The sequence below is a fragment of the Phodopus roborovskii genome, unplaced genomic scaffold (assembly GCF_943737965.1).
Source record: "Phodopus roborovskii unplaced genomic scaffold, PHOROB, whole genome shotgun sequence".
NCBI classification, from domain to species: domain Eukaryota; kingdom Metazoa; phylum Chordata; class Mammalia; order Rodentia; family Cricetidae; genus Phodopus; species Phodopus roborovskii.
The window spans coordinates 51,645,282-51,660,260 of record NW_026126480.1 but is presented as its reverse complement, the minus strand read 5'-3'; the positions used below and the strand labels follow the sequence as shown (position 1 = coordinate 51,660,260).

General features: G+C 45.9%; 1 protein-coding gene across 1 annotated transcript in view; it reads left to right on the top strand.

Moving 5' to 3' along the window:
- Ppfia1 (PTPRF interacting protein alpha 1) overlaps positions 1-14,979 on the top strand; it is a 76,949-nt gene that overhangs the window by 33,796 nt on the left and 28,174 nt on the right. Inside the window, exons 5-15 of the mRNA XM_051193485.1 lie at positions 214-288; positions 611-712; positions 883-1,101; positions 2,519-2,665; positions 3,240-3,374; positions 4,621-4,704; positions 6,507-6,638; positions 9,747-9,809; positions 10,363-10,442; positions 12,783-12,918; positions 14,750-14,973. Of these exons, the coding sequence (XP_051049442.1) occupies positions 214-288; positions 611-712; positions 883-1,101; positions 2,519-2,665; positions 3,240-3,374; positions 4,621-4,704; positions 6,507-6,638; positions 9,747-9,809; positions 10,363-10,442; positions 12,783-12,918; positions 14,750-14,973 (1,397 nt within the window). The remainder of the gene's footprint in view (positions 1-213; positions 289-610; positions 713-882; positions 1,102-2,518; positions 2,666-3,239; positions 3,375-4,620; positions 4,705-6,506; positions 6,639-9,746; positions 9,810-10,362; positions 10,443-12,782; positions 12,919-14,749; positions 14,974-14,979) is intronic.

Below are 14,979 nucleotides of genomic sequence, written 5' to 3'. Positions count from 1 at the left end.
AAATTTTAAAACACACACCTGTTGTCCCTGCTCTTAGGAGACTGAGGCAGCTGGAAGGAGTTCACAAGTTTCATTCAGCCTTGCTCAAAACAGAGCCTCTGGATGTTCTTGGTGGCAGTAGAAAGCCAGTATGTTGTATTCCACTAATGCTGTGTTGCATTGGGCATGCAGCAGGAGTCCAAGTGCATACTCACCCCTTCACTTCACTTGCAGGTACGAGAACGACTACGGGTAGCTCTGGAGAGGTGCAGCTTGTTAGAGGAGGAGCTGGGTGCCACCCACAAAGAGGTGAGCTTGGGGTATTGTCATGGGATTGGAACAGAAGGGGTTTGTTTATTGTTGCTTAAGTTAGAAGAGTGAGACAGTAATAAATAGACCCCAGAAGTTACTTCTTTTCCTAGTGCAGATCTACCTGCTGGGGTCCCTGGACTCAGTCTTAGCCTCTTCCAAGTTTCTTTCTGTCCATAGATGACAGATGGTTTCTAGAGCTCTGCCAGAGTCTTTGGCTGCACAGCAGTTACAGCCACTTGTTCCCCAAAGCCACTGGCCACCTTTGCTTATTTCTCTTACATAAAGATCTCCTGCCAGTGTGTTCAATTTTCTGTTTTAGCTAATGATTCTAAAAGAACAGAATAATCAGAAGAAAGCACTAACAGATGGAATGCTCGATGGAAACCATGAACAGGAAAATACACCAAGCACTAACGGCAAGGCAAGTGATTGGCTTTTTTTCTGTGGGGTCTCTGGTTTTGTTTTACCACATGGAGCTGTTGGGGAACAATGTCGAAGTCTGTATCCTCTGAGGAGCATGCAGGTTCCTCTGAAGGTCCTTGGTTTCCTGGAGGTGTGCCAAACAGGGTGCCATAAGACTGTGCTTTTCAGAGGTCTTCTGACGGCTCCTTGGGCCACGAGGATCTTGCCAAAGTGCTGGAGCTGCAGGAAGTCATAGACAGGCAGGCGAGAGAGCAGAGCCAGATGAAGGAGCGCCTGGCCTCCCTGTCCAGTCACGCAGCGGAGCTGGAGGAGGATTTGGACACAGCTAGAAAAGACCTCATTAAGTCTGAGGAGATGAATACAAAACTGCAGCGAGAAGTCCGTGAAGTGAGTGTGGGGTGCACTTGGCTCTCTGTTCCCTTTGTCTTTCCCTCTTGCTTACAGGGACCTCTGGGATACACATCATATGCCCTTCCCTCCTGCACTGCCCTCACGTGGGGATCACATGCCTCCATGGCTGCTGGCTCCCAATAGTGTGCTTTTCCTTTGTGTTCTGTTCCTTCTGACTTGCCCACAGACCCACAAACATGGTGTCAGTTGTGCTTATGTAAGGGTGAGAGGGAATGTGCCAGCCGTCCTCTGTCATTTTAGATGGTGTTGAGTACTGAGGTTGCTACACTCTGGTCATCAGGATCTTTATGGAAATATGTTTTTATATATGTACCTCACAACCAATTTTCCTTGGCAACTGTTTATAGGGCCCTCATTAATCATTAGAAACAAAAGAAGAGCTGTGTGCTGTCTTGTAAAGCTCTTTCTGTCCCATCTGAACCTGTCTTTTGTTACCCCTTGAGGTTCTGACCTTTTAGCATGTGTGAGACCAGGGCACTTTAGTTTGGAGATTAATGTGATTTGTTGTAAGAATTCATACCAAAGAAAACACTGTCAGCATTATAGAACCTACTAGGTTGTGTTTTTCTTGGGCCACAGGGAATCATATATGGCAGAAAATTAAGATTTTTTAAAATTTTTTTATTATTTATTTGTTTGTTTGTTTTGTCTTTTTGAGGCAGTGTTTCTCTGTATAACTTTGGAGTCTATCCTAGAACTCGCTCTGTAGACCAGGTTGACCTAGAACTCACAGTGATCTTTCTGCCTCTGCTTCCTGAATGTTGGGATCGAAGGCAGATGCCACCACTGCCCTGTGATATTCTTTTAAGACTTGCTTCTTCAAAAAATATATTAAAGATTGCCATCAGTCACTTAGGAAATAGGGAAAGAGCTAAACCCCAAATTTTGGGGATGGAAGACAGATACACATGACAAAAGTTCTGGTCCTGGTCTTTGGAGATGTTTGGGGTTTTTATAGCTTTGCTGTTGACTTTTGTTTCATTGTCAACATATTTGAGCTTTGCAAGTTTCACCAGCTCTCACCTGAGAAAATGAAGCAATTCTGTCCCCAGTGCAATAGGAACCTGGGTGTTAGTGGGCAGATACAGGCTACACCTTCACCACAGGTGCCTTCTGATTCTTGGATGCACGAACTGTCATATGGGTGTTTTATTAATAGTATGTAGTCAAATACACACTTGGTGACATGAGCAGATTGACGAGGTAAAGTTGCTGATCATGTGGGTGAATATGCTTAAAGAATGTCCATCTTATTCAATTTGAAAAAAACCTACACTTTACTTTGAGGGAACATCAGTTTCATGCTTGAGATATGTTTAATCTTTTTGTCTCCTGAATGTTCTGATGAGTTCTGCATTTATCACTCCATTTCCCTCTGAACTCTGCAACACAGGCGATGGCCCAGAAAGAGGATATGGAGGAGAGAATCACCACTCTTGAGAAACGCTACCTCGCAGCACAGCGTGAAGCCACATCTGTGCATGACCTCAATGACAAACTTGAAAATGAAATTGCAAATAAAGATTCCATGCACCGGCAGGTACTGGGCTCTATGGGCCCCTTTCAAACTGTAGTTAATTCTGGCTGTGAAGTTGAAGACCTTTTACCTATAAGGTGCATGTTGGAAATCAAGTCCAAATGTTGTTTTTCTTGTGAATTATTTCTTACAAGTTTATAGACTCTTGATTCTTCTGATTCCTTCTTTTCTCTTTTTGGTGTGAGCGTGCATCTGTCCTGTGCATGTTTGTGTATGTGCATGCATGTGTATGTACACCTGTATTTATAGGTATGTGCTTGTGGAGACCAGAGGTCAAAGTCAGGGTCTTTTTCTCTATTTCTCTCCACCTTAATTTTTTGGGGGGTTTGTTTGTTTGTTTGTTTGGTTGGTTGGTTGATTGGTTGGTTGGTTGGTTTTTCGAGTCATGGTTTCTTTGTGTAGTCCTGGCTGTCCTGGAACTCTATAGACCAGACTGGCCTTGAACTCACAGATATCCATCTGCCTCTGTGTTTTTTGTTTGTTTTTATTGTTTTTAAAGAACAGATAAATGCTTTGAAGCCAGTAGATACTTTGTCAGGTGCTGAAGCCTTAACTTTTGGTGTTGTGCCCTTTCTAGACAGAGGACAAGAACCGCCAGTTGCAAGAGCGTTTGGAATTGGCAGAGCAGAAGCTGCAGCAGACCCTTCGCAAAGCGGAGACGCTGCCAGAGGTGGAGGCTGAGCTGGCCCAGAGGGTGGCTGCACTCTCCAAGGTGCGTCTGGGCCTGGTAGTGCCATATGGCTAGGCCTCAATGTTTCAGTCATTCATCTTGCATCTCTGAAGTGTCCGTGCCATTGTATGATGGGAGCGCTGTTTCTGTGTAGCTCAAGACCCTTATTCCCCATCAGTTGCCAAACCTGCCACGTAAAAGCTGCTGTCCTTGGTGTCAGGGTCCTAGAGTCACAGCTGCTTCGGTTATTTCTCTCACCAATATTTGTCTTTCAAGATACTCACATAGTCTTTGAGTAATTTCATTCTTTTGAGATTACTTTAAAATGTTTATTTTACTCATTGAAATAAAATCTCACCATCTAGCCCAGGCTGGCCATCTAAACTCCTGCCTCTAGTGGCCCTCCTGTCTCAGGTAGCAGAATAGCTGGGACTTTAGGGTCATAGCACAGAGCTTAAAATAATGTTTTTAGTAGAATGCTCTTGTTTTCCATTACTGTTGTTAAGGTGTCTGCTCTCTGGGTCCTCACCATCCACAGCGTGGTAGATAGGAATCAGGAGCTTTGAGAGTGATGGGTGGGTGCCCTGTTTGTGAGGCATAGCAGCGTGAACAGAGGCTGTATTCCTGTCATGAGTCCTGTTTTCCAGGCTTGGACTTTGTTGATAGGGAGGGAAGGGAGAGGATACAGATGGAGACATCATCCCCTGGGTGAGGGAAACCTAGAGTGGGCTCTGTGCCCACTCCTGCACCTAGGTCTGGACATTGGAGTCCTTGTCAGCTCTAACAGAACCTTGCACCTGCCTTCCCTGGTCACCTTCCTAAAGTCTTGGTTTCTTTTCTCCCTGCTGTCCTTCCTGTCCTGTCGCTTTGTAGTCTGGTCCTTTGTCTTCTGGGAGTTCTGCTGCTAAGGAAGCTAAACTGTTGGAGCTTTCTTCCAAGCTTAGGAAGGTAGAACTGTGCCCTATGCTCGTGCTTGCTGCTTCCTGCTCCCCATACTGACCACCAGAGGCACTCAGTGGATGGGTTGTCCAAGGCAGACCAGTGTGGGGGAACACAGAAAGGCAGTCAATAGCACCGCCACGCTTCAGGTCAACATAAGAGGATTAGTCACCTTATAGTATACACATTGAAGCCATGGAGGAGATGCTAATGGAGATGAGGAGCTGTTGTCCCATTGTCAGGGTAGACATGGTCCATACAGCATGTGGTGCTTGCTGCTGCTACAATAGTGTATAGCCAGTGTAAATGAAATGAGCAGAGGATCAGCTTTTGTCATGTTTGCTGGCAGGCTGAGGAGAGACATGGCAACATTGAAGAGAGGCTGCGGCAGATGGAGGCACAGCTGGAGGAGAAGAATCAGGAGCTGCAGCGGGTATGGATGGGGCTGAGCCTGGTTTTGAGGTGGGACACAGGCCACTGCGGCCTTGGATTTCTCTGCCACAATTCCTCCTTTCATCCGGTTCTTGTCCTGTGGACCTGTGCTCTGGTCTTTTTGGACTGCACCAGTGTGTTTGTTACTTACTGGCATTGTATCAGCATTGATGGCAGCAGAGGTGTCATGGCACTTCAGGCACAGTCAGGCTTCTTCATAACTGTAATTTCACCTCTGTTATGAATTATAATGTAAATATCTGCTATGCAGGATGGTTGTAGGAAACCCCTGTGAAAGGGGCCATGACCCACAAGTTGAGAAACACTTCCCTAGAACCTGAAACTAAAATTCAAGGCCTGTTACCTTAGGTTACTGGCCCTGCTTAGCATGAGGCCCATGTTCAGGCCAGAGCACTGACCCTGACCTCAGGTCCTGAATTGTCACTCAGGATGTGATGGTGTCAGAGCGGGAGGTACCAGTGCTCACCTGTGTTAGCAGCTTGGAGAGTGTTGTTTCAGCTGGGTCATAGAGCTTGTCCTGGGAGAGGCAGGCAGAGGCATCAAGACACAGGGCACGAAGCAATCCTGGGCCCCATCTGCAACAGGCCTGCTATGGAGGGAAGAAGCATGGGTGCTGGACTGTGGAAACTTTGCACAGCACAGCAGCCAGTGTTTCCCATCAATTCAAAGCTGCAGGGCACTAAGAGAACTCCTGGGAAATGATGATTTTAAGCTCCTGTTAAGGTCTTAGGCAACATGGGCTTAGGCATATTGTCACAGAACCTGTGAGGTTTGTATACAGTGTCCCTGAGCCCTGACTAGACAGTCACATTTGCGCTTGAACTTCCAGCTGTTTGGCTTTGAGAGTGTTCAGGTATGGCCAGAAACAGGCATACTCTTCAGAGAAGGGCTGTCAGGTGTCTGCCCAGCAGGGCTTCCCATGTATGGCAGCTATTTCTATTAGACACAAATCTGAGGATCTTAGGAGGTTCTACCACCCATGCTTTCCCCATGCAGGGTTGCTAGGTCTGATGCAGCCCTTCCTTGGGGATTCAGTCCTGTCTGGGTGCTGGGACTTGAGTGAAGTAGGCTTGGGTGTATGCCAAGTAGACATAGCTCTAGTCTTGAGTTAGCACTCCCCCCCCCCCAAGCCAGGGTTTCCCTGTGTAGCTTTAGAGCCTGTCCTGGAACTTGCTTTGTAGACCAGGCTGGTCTCAAGTACACAGAGATCCACCTGCCTCTCAGCCTCCTGAGTGCTGGCTGAGTAAGCACATTGGAAATTTACTACGTTGTCATTTGTAGTTTTGAGTATAGATAGAGACAACCTGTGTTTATGCTTGCTCAGCTTTTACTTTGTACATTTAAGTCTTTTCCCTTGAAGCCAGACTCAAGCTTTTATTCACACTCAGAGAAATTCCTGGGCCAATATGCAAATATACTGATCCCCTCAAATTTCTTCTGACCTCTCAGAGTCCTCTTCTGAACTCTACTATCTGCAGTTGAGAGCTAGAGAATGATGACATTCTTGAGACGTTCATAGGTATTGATTTAGCAAAAGCAGCAGCCTCTTCTAGTTCACAGCCTCACCAAGATTGTCCTGAGTTTCTCATGTCCCAGAGGTAGTCAGCACCTCAAAGTCCCCTGTGGATGAAAGGAATCCCCTGGTGACCATTGATCCTGGCGCTTCTGAAGGTCACAGCCTCTAGGTGCCTCTAGGTCACAGCCTCTGGTGACCATTGGTCCTGATGCTTCTGAAGGACCGGACATGAGCCTGAAGTTGGAAGCTTTCCTCTCCTGTTTTAGGCAAGGCAGAGAGAAAAGATGAATGAGGAACATAATAAGCGTCTGTCTGACACTGTGGACAAGCTGCTCTCGGAGTCCAATGAGAGGCTGCAGCTGCATCTGAAGGAGAGGATGGCAGCGCTGGAGGACAAGGTGGGCAGTGCTTCCTGGGAAAATGGCAGGGGACACGTTCTCCTGAAGACAGGGAAAGATATTACCTGTTCTCTGTCACCTGCTAGCTAGAGACTGGCTGTGTTTCTCCTCATATGAGTGCTGTTTGTGTGTCCATCCTCTCCTTATGTGTACTGCTGTTTTACTTACATATATGTCTGATGGGGTATACACCCTGATCCCTACACCCAGGCTGAGGCAAGAATCTTGAGTTTGGGACCAGCCTGGACTACATAATGAATGTCTTAGTCAAGGTTACTATTGCTGTGATGAAACACCATCACCAATGCAACTTGGAGAGGAAAGAGTTTATTTAATTTAGCTTATGCTTCCACATCACTGTTCATCATTGAAGAAGTCAGGACAGGAACTCTAGCAGGGCAGGAACTGGAGGTAGGAGCTGATGCAGAGGCCATGAAGGGGTGCTGTTAACTAGCTTGCTCCCCATGGTTTGCTGAGCCTGCTTTCTTATAAAATCCCATTGAAGATTATGTTGCCTTAAAGTTGCCTTAAAGTGTTGTTTCACAATCTTATGCAAATAAGCTAAAATACATTTTAAAGCCAATAAAGTTATTACTGTAAGAACAAGGATAATAGCCAGGTGGTGATGGTGCTTACCTTTAATTCCAGCACTTGGTAAGCAGAGGCAGGCGGATCTCCATTAGTTTGAGACCAGCCTGGTCTGTCTACAAGAGCTACATAGGGTAACCTTTTTGAGAAAGTTTCCTTAAATTTTTTACTATAAATTCTAAATCATTTGAGAAGAATTAGAGCGACCCATCAAATGCATCTTACCCTTTTCCCAATTGCCTTAGGGTTTTTATTGCTGTGATGAGACACCATGACCACAACAACTCTTTTTTGGGGGGGCCGGGGGGCGCATTTCGAGACAGGGCTTCTCTGTATTGCTTTGGAGCCTGTCTGGAACTAGCTTTGTAGATCAGGCTGGCCTTGAACTCACAGAGATTGGCCTGCCTTTGCCTCCCAAGTGCTGGGATTAAAGGCCTGTGCCACCAACACCTGTCTGACCACAACAACTCTTATAAAGAAAACATTTAATTGTGATGGCTTGCTCAAAGTTTCAGAGGTTCAATCCATTATTGTTATGGTGGGGAACATGGCAGTGTGCAGCAGACATAGTGCTGGCCACATCTTGATCAGAAGGCAGCAGCAAATGGACTATGACACTGAGCTAAGCTGAAGCAAAGCCTTACCCCCACAGTGACACACTTACTTCAACAAGGCCACATTCCCCAGTAGTGCCACTTCTATGAGCTTATGTAGCCAGTTACATTCAAATCACCACACCAGTCTTATGCTTGCTGTTATGGAACTTTAAAGGTGTAACACAATAGAATGTAACATTCCAATCACATTTTATTTGTTCCCTCCACATTTCTAACTGGCCTCCCATAGTATTATATACAGCTTGTTTCAAATCAGATATTTCATTAACTACCACACTATTTATTTTATTTTATTGTGTACATAAACAGGGGCATTATCAGTCTTTCACTTGTAATGGGTCCTCAGAAAGGAATGTGTAAAGAGCTATTTGATAGAGTTAAATTTTAGATATACAATGGTATTTTGTTGGAGATTTTAGGGTTCTGTATCATGCCTGCGACTGTGCTCTTCAGCTGACTTTTTAGGGAGAGGCATTGTGAATGAGTACAGATCTTTACATACCTGTTAGCAACGAATGTTCAAGACACAGACACCTGTATTTTCAGATATCAGCTGATATTCATTTATTATTAGTTTTGCATTACAAGCTTGGAATAATTTATACAATTTGTCTTGATGCTGTATAAACCAATGCCTTTAATAGAGGATATGCTCTCTTGAGCCTCTTTTAACTATTTTCTTTTTGTCAGAGTCTGATCTTTTATCAGACCAAAGGAAAATGTAAAACTAAACAGCAAACAGAATCCATTTAATTAACAATAGTCATTAGGATTTTAATCTAAAATTTGGTATCTTTAAATTTTAAGGACAATTTTAATTATGAGTTTAAGAAGACTTTCCTACTGGGTAACAGGATATTTAGAAGTACTTAAGATAATCATAGAAAATTTCTCAAGTAGAAAATAATTGGATTTTTCCATGCAAGCCTGAAAGTACCTATTTAGTTGACACTGTACATGAAACAAAATTGTCAGCAGTCTGAACAAGCAAAATAGTTCCATGGAGGAAGGATGTGTTGGAAGGCTTAACCTTAAAAACATACATAGAAGGCCAAAGCTTGTCCCTGTAAGTGAATTAAATTTGTGCTTAGCATAACTACAAACTTAGTTTTGAGCAAATTAAAAACCTTGATCATTTATAAGGTGATTAATTTGCATGTCTTAATTATCCTTTAGCAGTTTGTGATAAGTTAGTAACTTCATAAAATGAAGATTTTAGAATCTTAAGCCAGGCAGTAGTAGTGCATGCTTATAATCCCAGCACTTGGAAGGCAGAAGGCAGAGGCAGAGGCAGGCAGATCTCTGTGAGTTCAGGGCCATTGTGGTCTACTGAGTGAGTTCTAGGACAGCCTCCAAAGCTACAGAGGAACCCCATCTCAAAAATAAACAAACAAACCCCAAACCTGTCTACTTCCAAAAGTCACTATAGACCACTTGTAAGAGATTATGAAATCAAATTTGAAAGTCAAGTGTGATGTCTCATACTTGTTATCCCAGATGCTGAGGCAGGAAGATTTGCTGCAAGTTTCAGGCTAGTCTGGTCTACAGAATAAGAAAGACTCTCTGCTGGGGAGCCGGGTTGGAGGTTGGGGTGGGGTGGAGTTGGGTGGGTGGGGGATCTAAAAACAAAATAAACAGCATCAGCAAAAGCTGTTGTACCATAAATGTGGCAGGCCTAATTTAAGATTTGTTAGTGAATAGATAGATTGTATACAGGGTCAGGCACGCCAGCATCTGACTTCACTCATGGTTAGTGTTAGTTGACTGGGCTATGACCCTGCTGTTGGTGCCTCCCATGGTCAGGTCCTTCTTTCAGGACTGTTCTCTGGCTTAAGCAAGTGCAGCTGATATATTTAATGGGCCATTTTAAAGAATCAGCCCTCAAGGACAGTCTCTTTTTCAGAATTCTCTCCTACGGGAAGTTGAAAATGCAAAGAAGCAACTGGAAGAGACACAGCATGATAAGGTACTTTACTCTCCTGCTCAATGAGAATTACCAGAGGAGCTGATTTGAATTATTGCAGTGACAGTGACCACAGATGTTTGAAAGGAATTGAGAAAAACCCTTCTGGTGGCTCTCTTAGTCCTCATAGTTTACAGCCCCTTGGCGGGCATGTTGAATACTTTGTGCACATGGTCACAACCCTGGGTCCTTGGGTGGGGGTTGGGGGGGTCGGTTTGAGACTAACATTATAGTATGGCCAGCTAGTAAAAGGCATGGCCAGCAGGGATCTGTTGGGTAGGTGGGAATGGGAGACAATAAGACTGGGTGGGCCCTTTATACAGTCAGTGCATTTTACACTACAGCATTTGTCCTTTTTTTTTTTTTTTTTTTTTTTTTTTTTTAATTCTCCTATAACCAAGAATACTGCTTTTCATTCATTAGGGCATCCATGGATTTGGAGGCTTGAGTCCTGCTTGCTCTAGGACTTAGGAAGTAGTCTCAGAATTGAAATGCACCTTACAGGTGCTCAGTCCTTATGAGAGAACAGTCATAGAAGCTATTTACTGTTTTCTAGGACCAACTTGTCCTGAATATTGAAGCCCTGAGGGCTGAGCTGGACCAGATGAGACTGAGAGGCCCTTCACTTCATCACGGGTATGGTGGTTACAGATGGGCAAGTTTTGAGTCCTGTGTGTGCACAAGGGCTTGTTGCTGCCTCTGGGCAGCACAATGGAGCTCTAGAAGATGGGAAGAAGTTCCTTGGTATTTGGATATGCTGACTGAGGTGCCCAGTGGAGGGGACAAGCTAATGAACATGATTAGAGTGGAAGGACAGGCCTCACAGAGTAGTCACATGGCAGCTAGCTATTCAGAATCTGTTGCTTGTGAGTTCAGTGCTGCATTTTGGAATTATGTTGTGAAAGGACTTTTCGTTGCTGCTATAGGGTGACTCAGCTCCTGAGAGGATCACAGCACTTAGTGCACAGCCCTAAAGCACTCTTAACTTTTCTTGTAGAAGCAGTTCTTGTTGGGTCTTACTTTTCTGGGTTTTGTTTTTTGTTTTGTTTTGTTTTTTCTTATGAGAGTTGATCTTCAGTAGAAGTTACTGAGGTAGTCACCTACTGAGGTAGACACTATTGGGTAGCAAACAGACTTCTTGGAACAGGCAAGGAGACAGTGTGGGACCTGTACTGATGCCTCTGCACTCAGTTTGGGGTGCTGTATAAGCTAGGCCTCCTGCAGCCTTTCTTAACCTGGCCTACTTCATACCAGGAAAGGTGCCCCTACAGAACCAGGAACCCTCATTGCAAATCCAGAGGGTGAGGTAGTCACTGCACTGGAAGAGACAGAAAGGGCCATGGGGACAGAGCAGTCATGGCCAAAGTGACGGAGTGAGGCAGGTACCATCACTGTGGCAACAGCAGACCTGTTGTTGGGAGCTAGTAAGCAGTACTCTAAGAGACTTGCGCTCTCTCTCTCTCTCTCTCTCTCTCTCTCTCTCTGACAAGTGTATTTTAGTGTAAATCATGTGTGTGTATTTTGTGTGTGAGTGAGTATGTCCGTGTGTGCAGTGCAGTAAGTACCCACAGAAGCCGGAAGGCGGCACTGGATCTCCTGGAGCTAGAGTTTCAGGCAGTTCTGAGCACCTGATATGGGTGCTGGGGATTGAACTCAGGTTTTCTGGAAGAGCAGTACTTGCTCTTAACTGCTGAGTCATCTTTCTTTTGTAACCCAGATGGGCCTCAAATTCTTGATCCTCTCATCTTTCCCAAGTGCCAGGATTCAAGCATGTGCCATCACAGCTGGCTAATGTGTGACTTTGTTCAACAGGAAGTTTTATAAAGGAAGGAAAGGTGTGGAAGGGGGAAGTGTGCCCATGTTTGGGTAGCAGTTCAGGTGACAGGTGGGGATTATGGCTCTGGGAACTCTGCTGTCTTTCCCCATGCCCTTGAGACATAGGGTACAACAGAGAGGAGCTGGCTTGTTTGCAAGGGTGAGTCCCTTCCCTGGGTAGAAAGAATTCAGGCACAGAGCAGCTGGTGGGTTCACTGGCTAGTTTCACAGGACTTGACAGTGAGGTCAGTCATATTGCTGTGATTTGTCCCACTGAGTGGAGAGAGGTGAGGAGTGGACTCAGGGAGGTAAAGCTAGAAAACAACATGAAGAGTAGGAGGGTTGAAAGCTCTCAGATCCCAGAGCTTCCTGCAGTTAACACAGTGCTATACTCAGCTCCTTAGCTTGGAATTCTGACTGGAATCATGCTGAGGTGCCAGATTCCTGAGGAATCAGAGGTAGGGAAGTGGCATTAGAAAGGAAGTCATCAATCTCATGTCTTTGAAACATGGAGAAGATGAGGGGTCAGTGATGCCAAAGGGGATGAGTTGGCAAGTCCCACTGGTCCTGTGTGCAGGCGTTCCCCTGGGACTCCTGTGCATAGATCTTTGTCTTTGGCCTCTGATGGAGTTCTGGAGTGAGGGCGAATACCTACTTTCCCAGGAAGTTTTAGGGGTAGCACTTGGAGGAGGGGAGCATTGAATGCTGAGGTTGAGCTCCTGCTGCTCTGCTTCCTCTCTACACCTTGGCTGTAGAAACTGGCAGTGGTCAGATCCTCCTTGGTTGCTCAACCTTGTCCCCTTTTCTAGAGATTTCTTCAGCTGAGGGTATGAAGCTCTGTGACTATCTGTGTTAAGCTATATTAATCCCTAGCTTCTAGTTTCTTCCAGAAGTGCTGTTATCATTAGCTTGAACTTGGCCACAGAGCAGGTTGATGGCAACAGGTGGTACCTGGGTGTGCCCTTGACCTGGAAAGAGCCTCTCAGATGGGCCTCAGGTGTCTAAACCTCCCCTCATCCCATTGTAGTAGTTAAGTGGGTTTTTCTGGCCAGGGCTGGGTAGCTGAGAGCTCTTGGGCAGGTTCAAGGGGATCCTCCTCGAAGACCTTTCCAACTTGATACTTTACCTTCCTTTTGATACCCACCTTTTCCCGTGTTTCAGCCGACCCCATTTGGGCAGCGTCCCGGACTTCAGGTTCCCTGTGGCAGACGGGCATGTGGATGCTTACAGCACCAGTGCAGTGTTGCGGCGCCCCCAGAAGGGCCGGCTGGCGGCGCTGCGGGACGAGCCCTCCAAGGCAAGGCCTCCGCTTGCGGAACGTCACCTGTTCCTCTTGGACAGACTCTCGGTCTCCTTCTTCCCCCATGTTCCTTTCCTTGGCTTTTCTGGCTAAGAGCTTGCTTTTAGGGTATGCTTGCTTTTTGGTTTTAGTTCTTTCTTTAAGAACAGAATTTTTAATAAGATATCCTTTAAGTTAATGCTAATTGGTATGTACTTGAAATAGTAAACAATGTAAAGGATGCCATGTGTATTGGCACAGCACACACCTGTAATCCTAGTTTCCAAGACACTGAAGCAGGAGGATTGCCATGAATTCAAGAGTAGTTTGAAGTTGCAAGCAGTGAGCAGTATTCTGTACCTAGCTAGCTCTGTAGTCGGTACCGTGAAGTTCTGTGCTCATGGCATGGCTATGTGCAGTTCAGTTCATGGGCCCTGGGATTTAGGAGCAGCATGACTCAGGGTCTTGGGTGCATGTAGATGGGGAAGGCTTGGCAGTATGGGCCAGAGCCTTCAAACCCTTGCTGACTGACCTGTATGAACTCCCTGAGGTCCTTGTAGTATGCTGCTGGCTCTCTTCAGACCTCACATTTGAAGAAAGCCAGGAGGAAAGCCCAGGTCCTTAACTACATGGTCTGGGAAGCCACATGCCTTTTTATCAGCCAAATTCCCTCCATTCCTGTGAGTCATTGTGGTCTGTTTCCATATGGGACCATAGAATTGTCTTCCATTTGGAGAGAGGAGTATATTTTCAAATCACTGCAGTATGCCAAGGATAAGAAGCAATAGGAAACTTGGACACCTGACTCTAGAGTAGCCAGCTGTTACTGTGAGTGTTACAGGCTAGGATAATGATAAGCCAGGAGGGTTGGGACCTGGGGACAGCCACCAAGCCTGAACCTTTGGTGGCTGACCAGCTCTGCTCACTTTGAGTGAGGTGCTCTGCCTACTTTGAGTGAGCCCTTGTGAGTGGGAGGAAGGGCAGAAACAGATGGCAGTTGCTGGAGAGTTTTTGCTGATAGGCAAGGAAGTGGGGTGGCAGGAGGTTGTGGGTTTTATCTGTGGTTTTAAGACGAGAGATGGAGGTGCTGTTCTTATCTGAGGAGATGAACCAGCTGAAAGAGGGTGCCACTGGTAGGAAGTCTGGGAGGAAGCCACAGCGGGTATAGTGCCCCTGCAGGAAAGGTGAGGAGGGCATGAGCCCTGGCCTTCTATCTACAGAGAGGGAGGGAGGGTAGCAGCTGAAAGGGGAGGGGTAATGAAGATTTTTATTAACCTACCAGCAGGATTTAACACTGGCTGCTATGGGCAGTGATCACAACACTTCTCTTTATCTTCTCTGTATAGCCCTTTACCCCTGGAAACTCCACCAGTGGCCACTGGCTGTGTTCACATGCCTGCTTTGCTTTCCTCCTCTGGCTTTTCTTGGTGCTTATCTATATCAGGCTTGGGAAACTCACACCCAGTGCATCATTCCATGGTAGATGGACATGCCCCTTTATGTGCCACTAGGCTTCTTTTTTAATTTCCACTAATGTCCCAGACATTTTTTTTTTATCACAATATGTGTGCTTGCTCTCTCACCTTGAGACATCTGCCCAGACTGGCCCCCAAATCTAGACCGATCTCTATAGCTACCTTTCAGGTGCTTCCATTATAGGTGTGTTTTACAGGGCCCAACCTCTCTGTCTGTCAGGTGCCTCTTGTTTAGCAGCAGCTCAGGCGCATGAGCATCTTCCTAAAGCCTTGACCTGCAGTAAGACTGTTCATATTTCTGATAGCAGCCTTTCCTGCCCTTAGAGTGCTTGGTGTTATTCTTGTCTGCTGAGACATAGTGTTCTTGTTGGTAGGTGCAGACCCTCAATGAACAAGATTGGGAACGGGCTCAACAAGCCAGTGTCCTGGCAAATGTGGCACAGGCATTTGAGAGTGATGTGGATGTGTCAGATGGCGAAGATGACAGAGACACTCTGCTCAGCTCAGTTGATCTGCTATCGCCCAGTGGACAGGCTGATGCACAGACACTGGCCATGATGCTTCAGGAGCAGCTGGATGCCATCAACAAAGAGATCAGGTATAT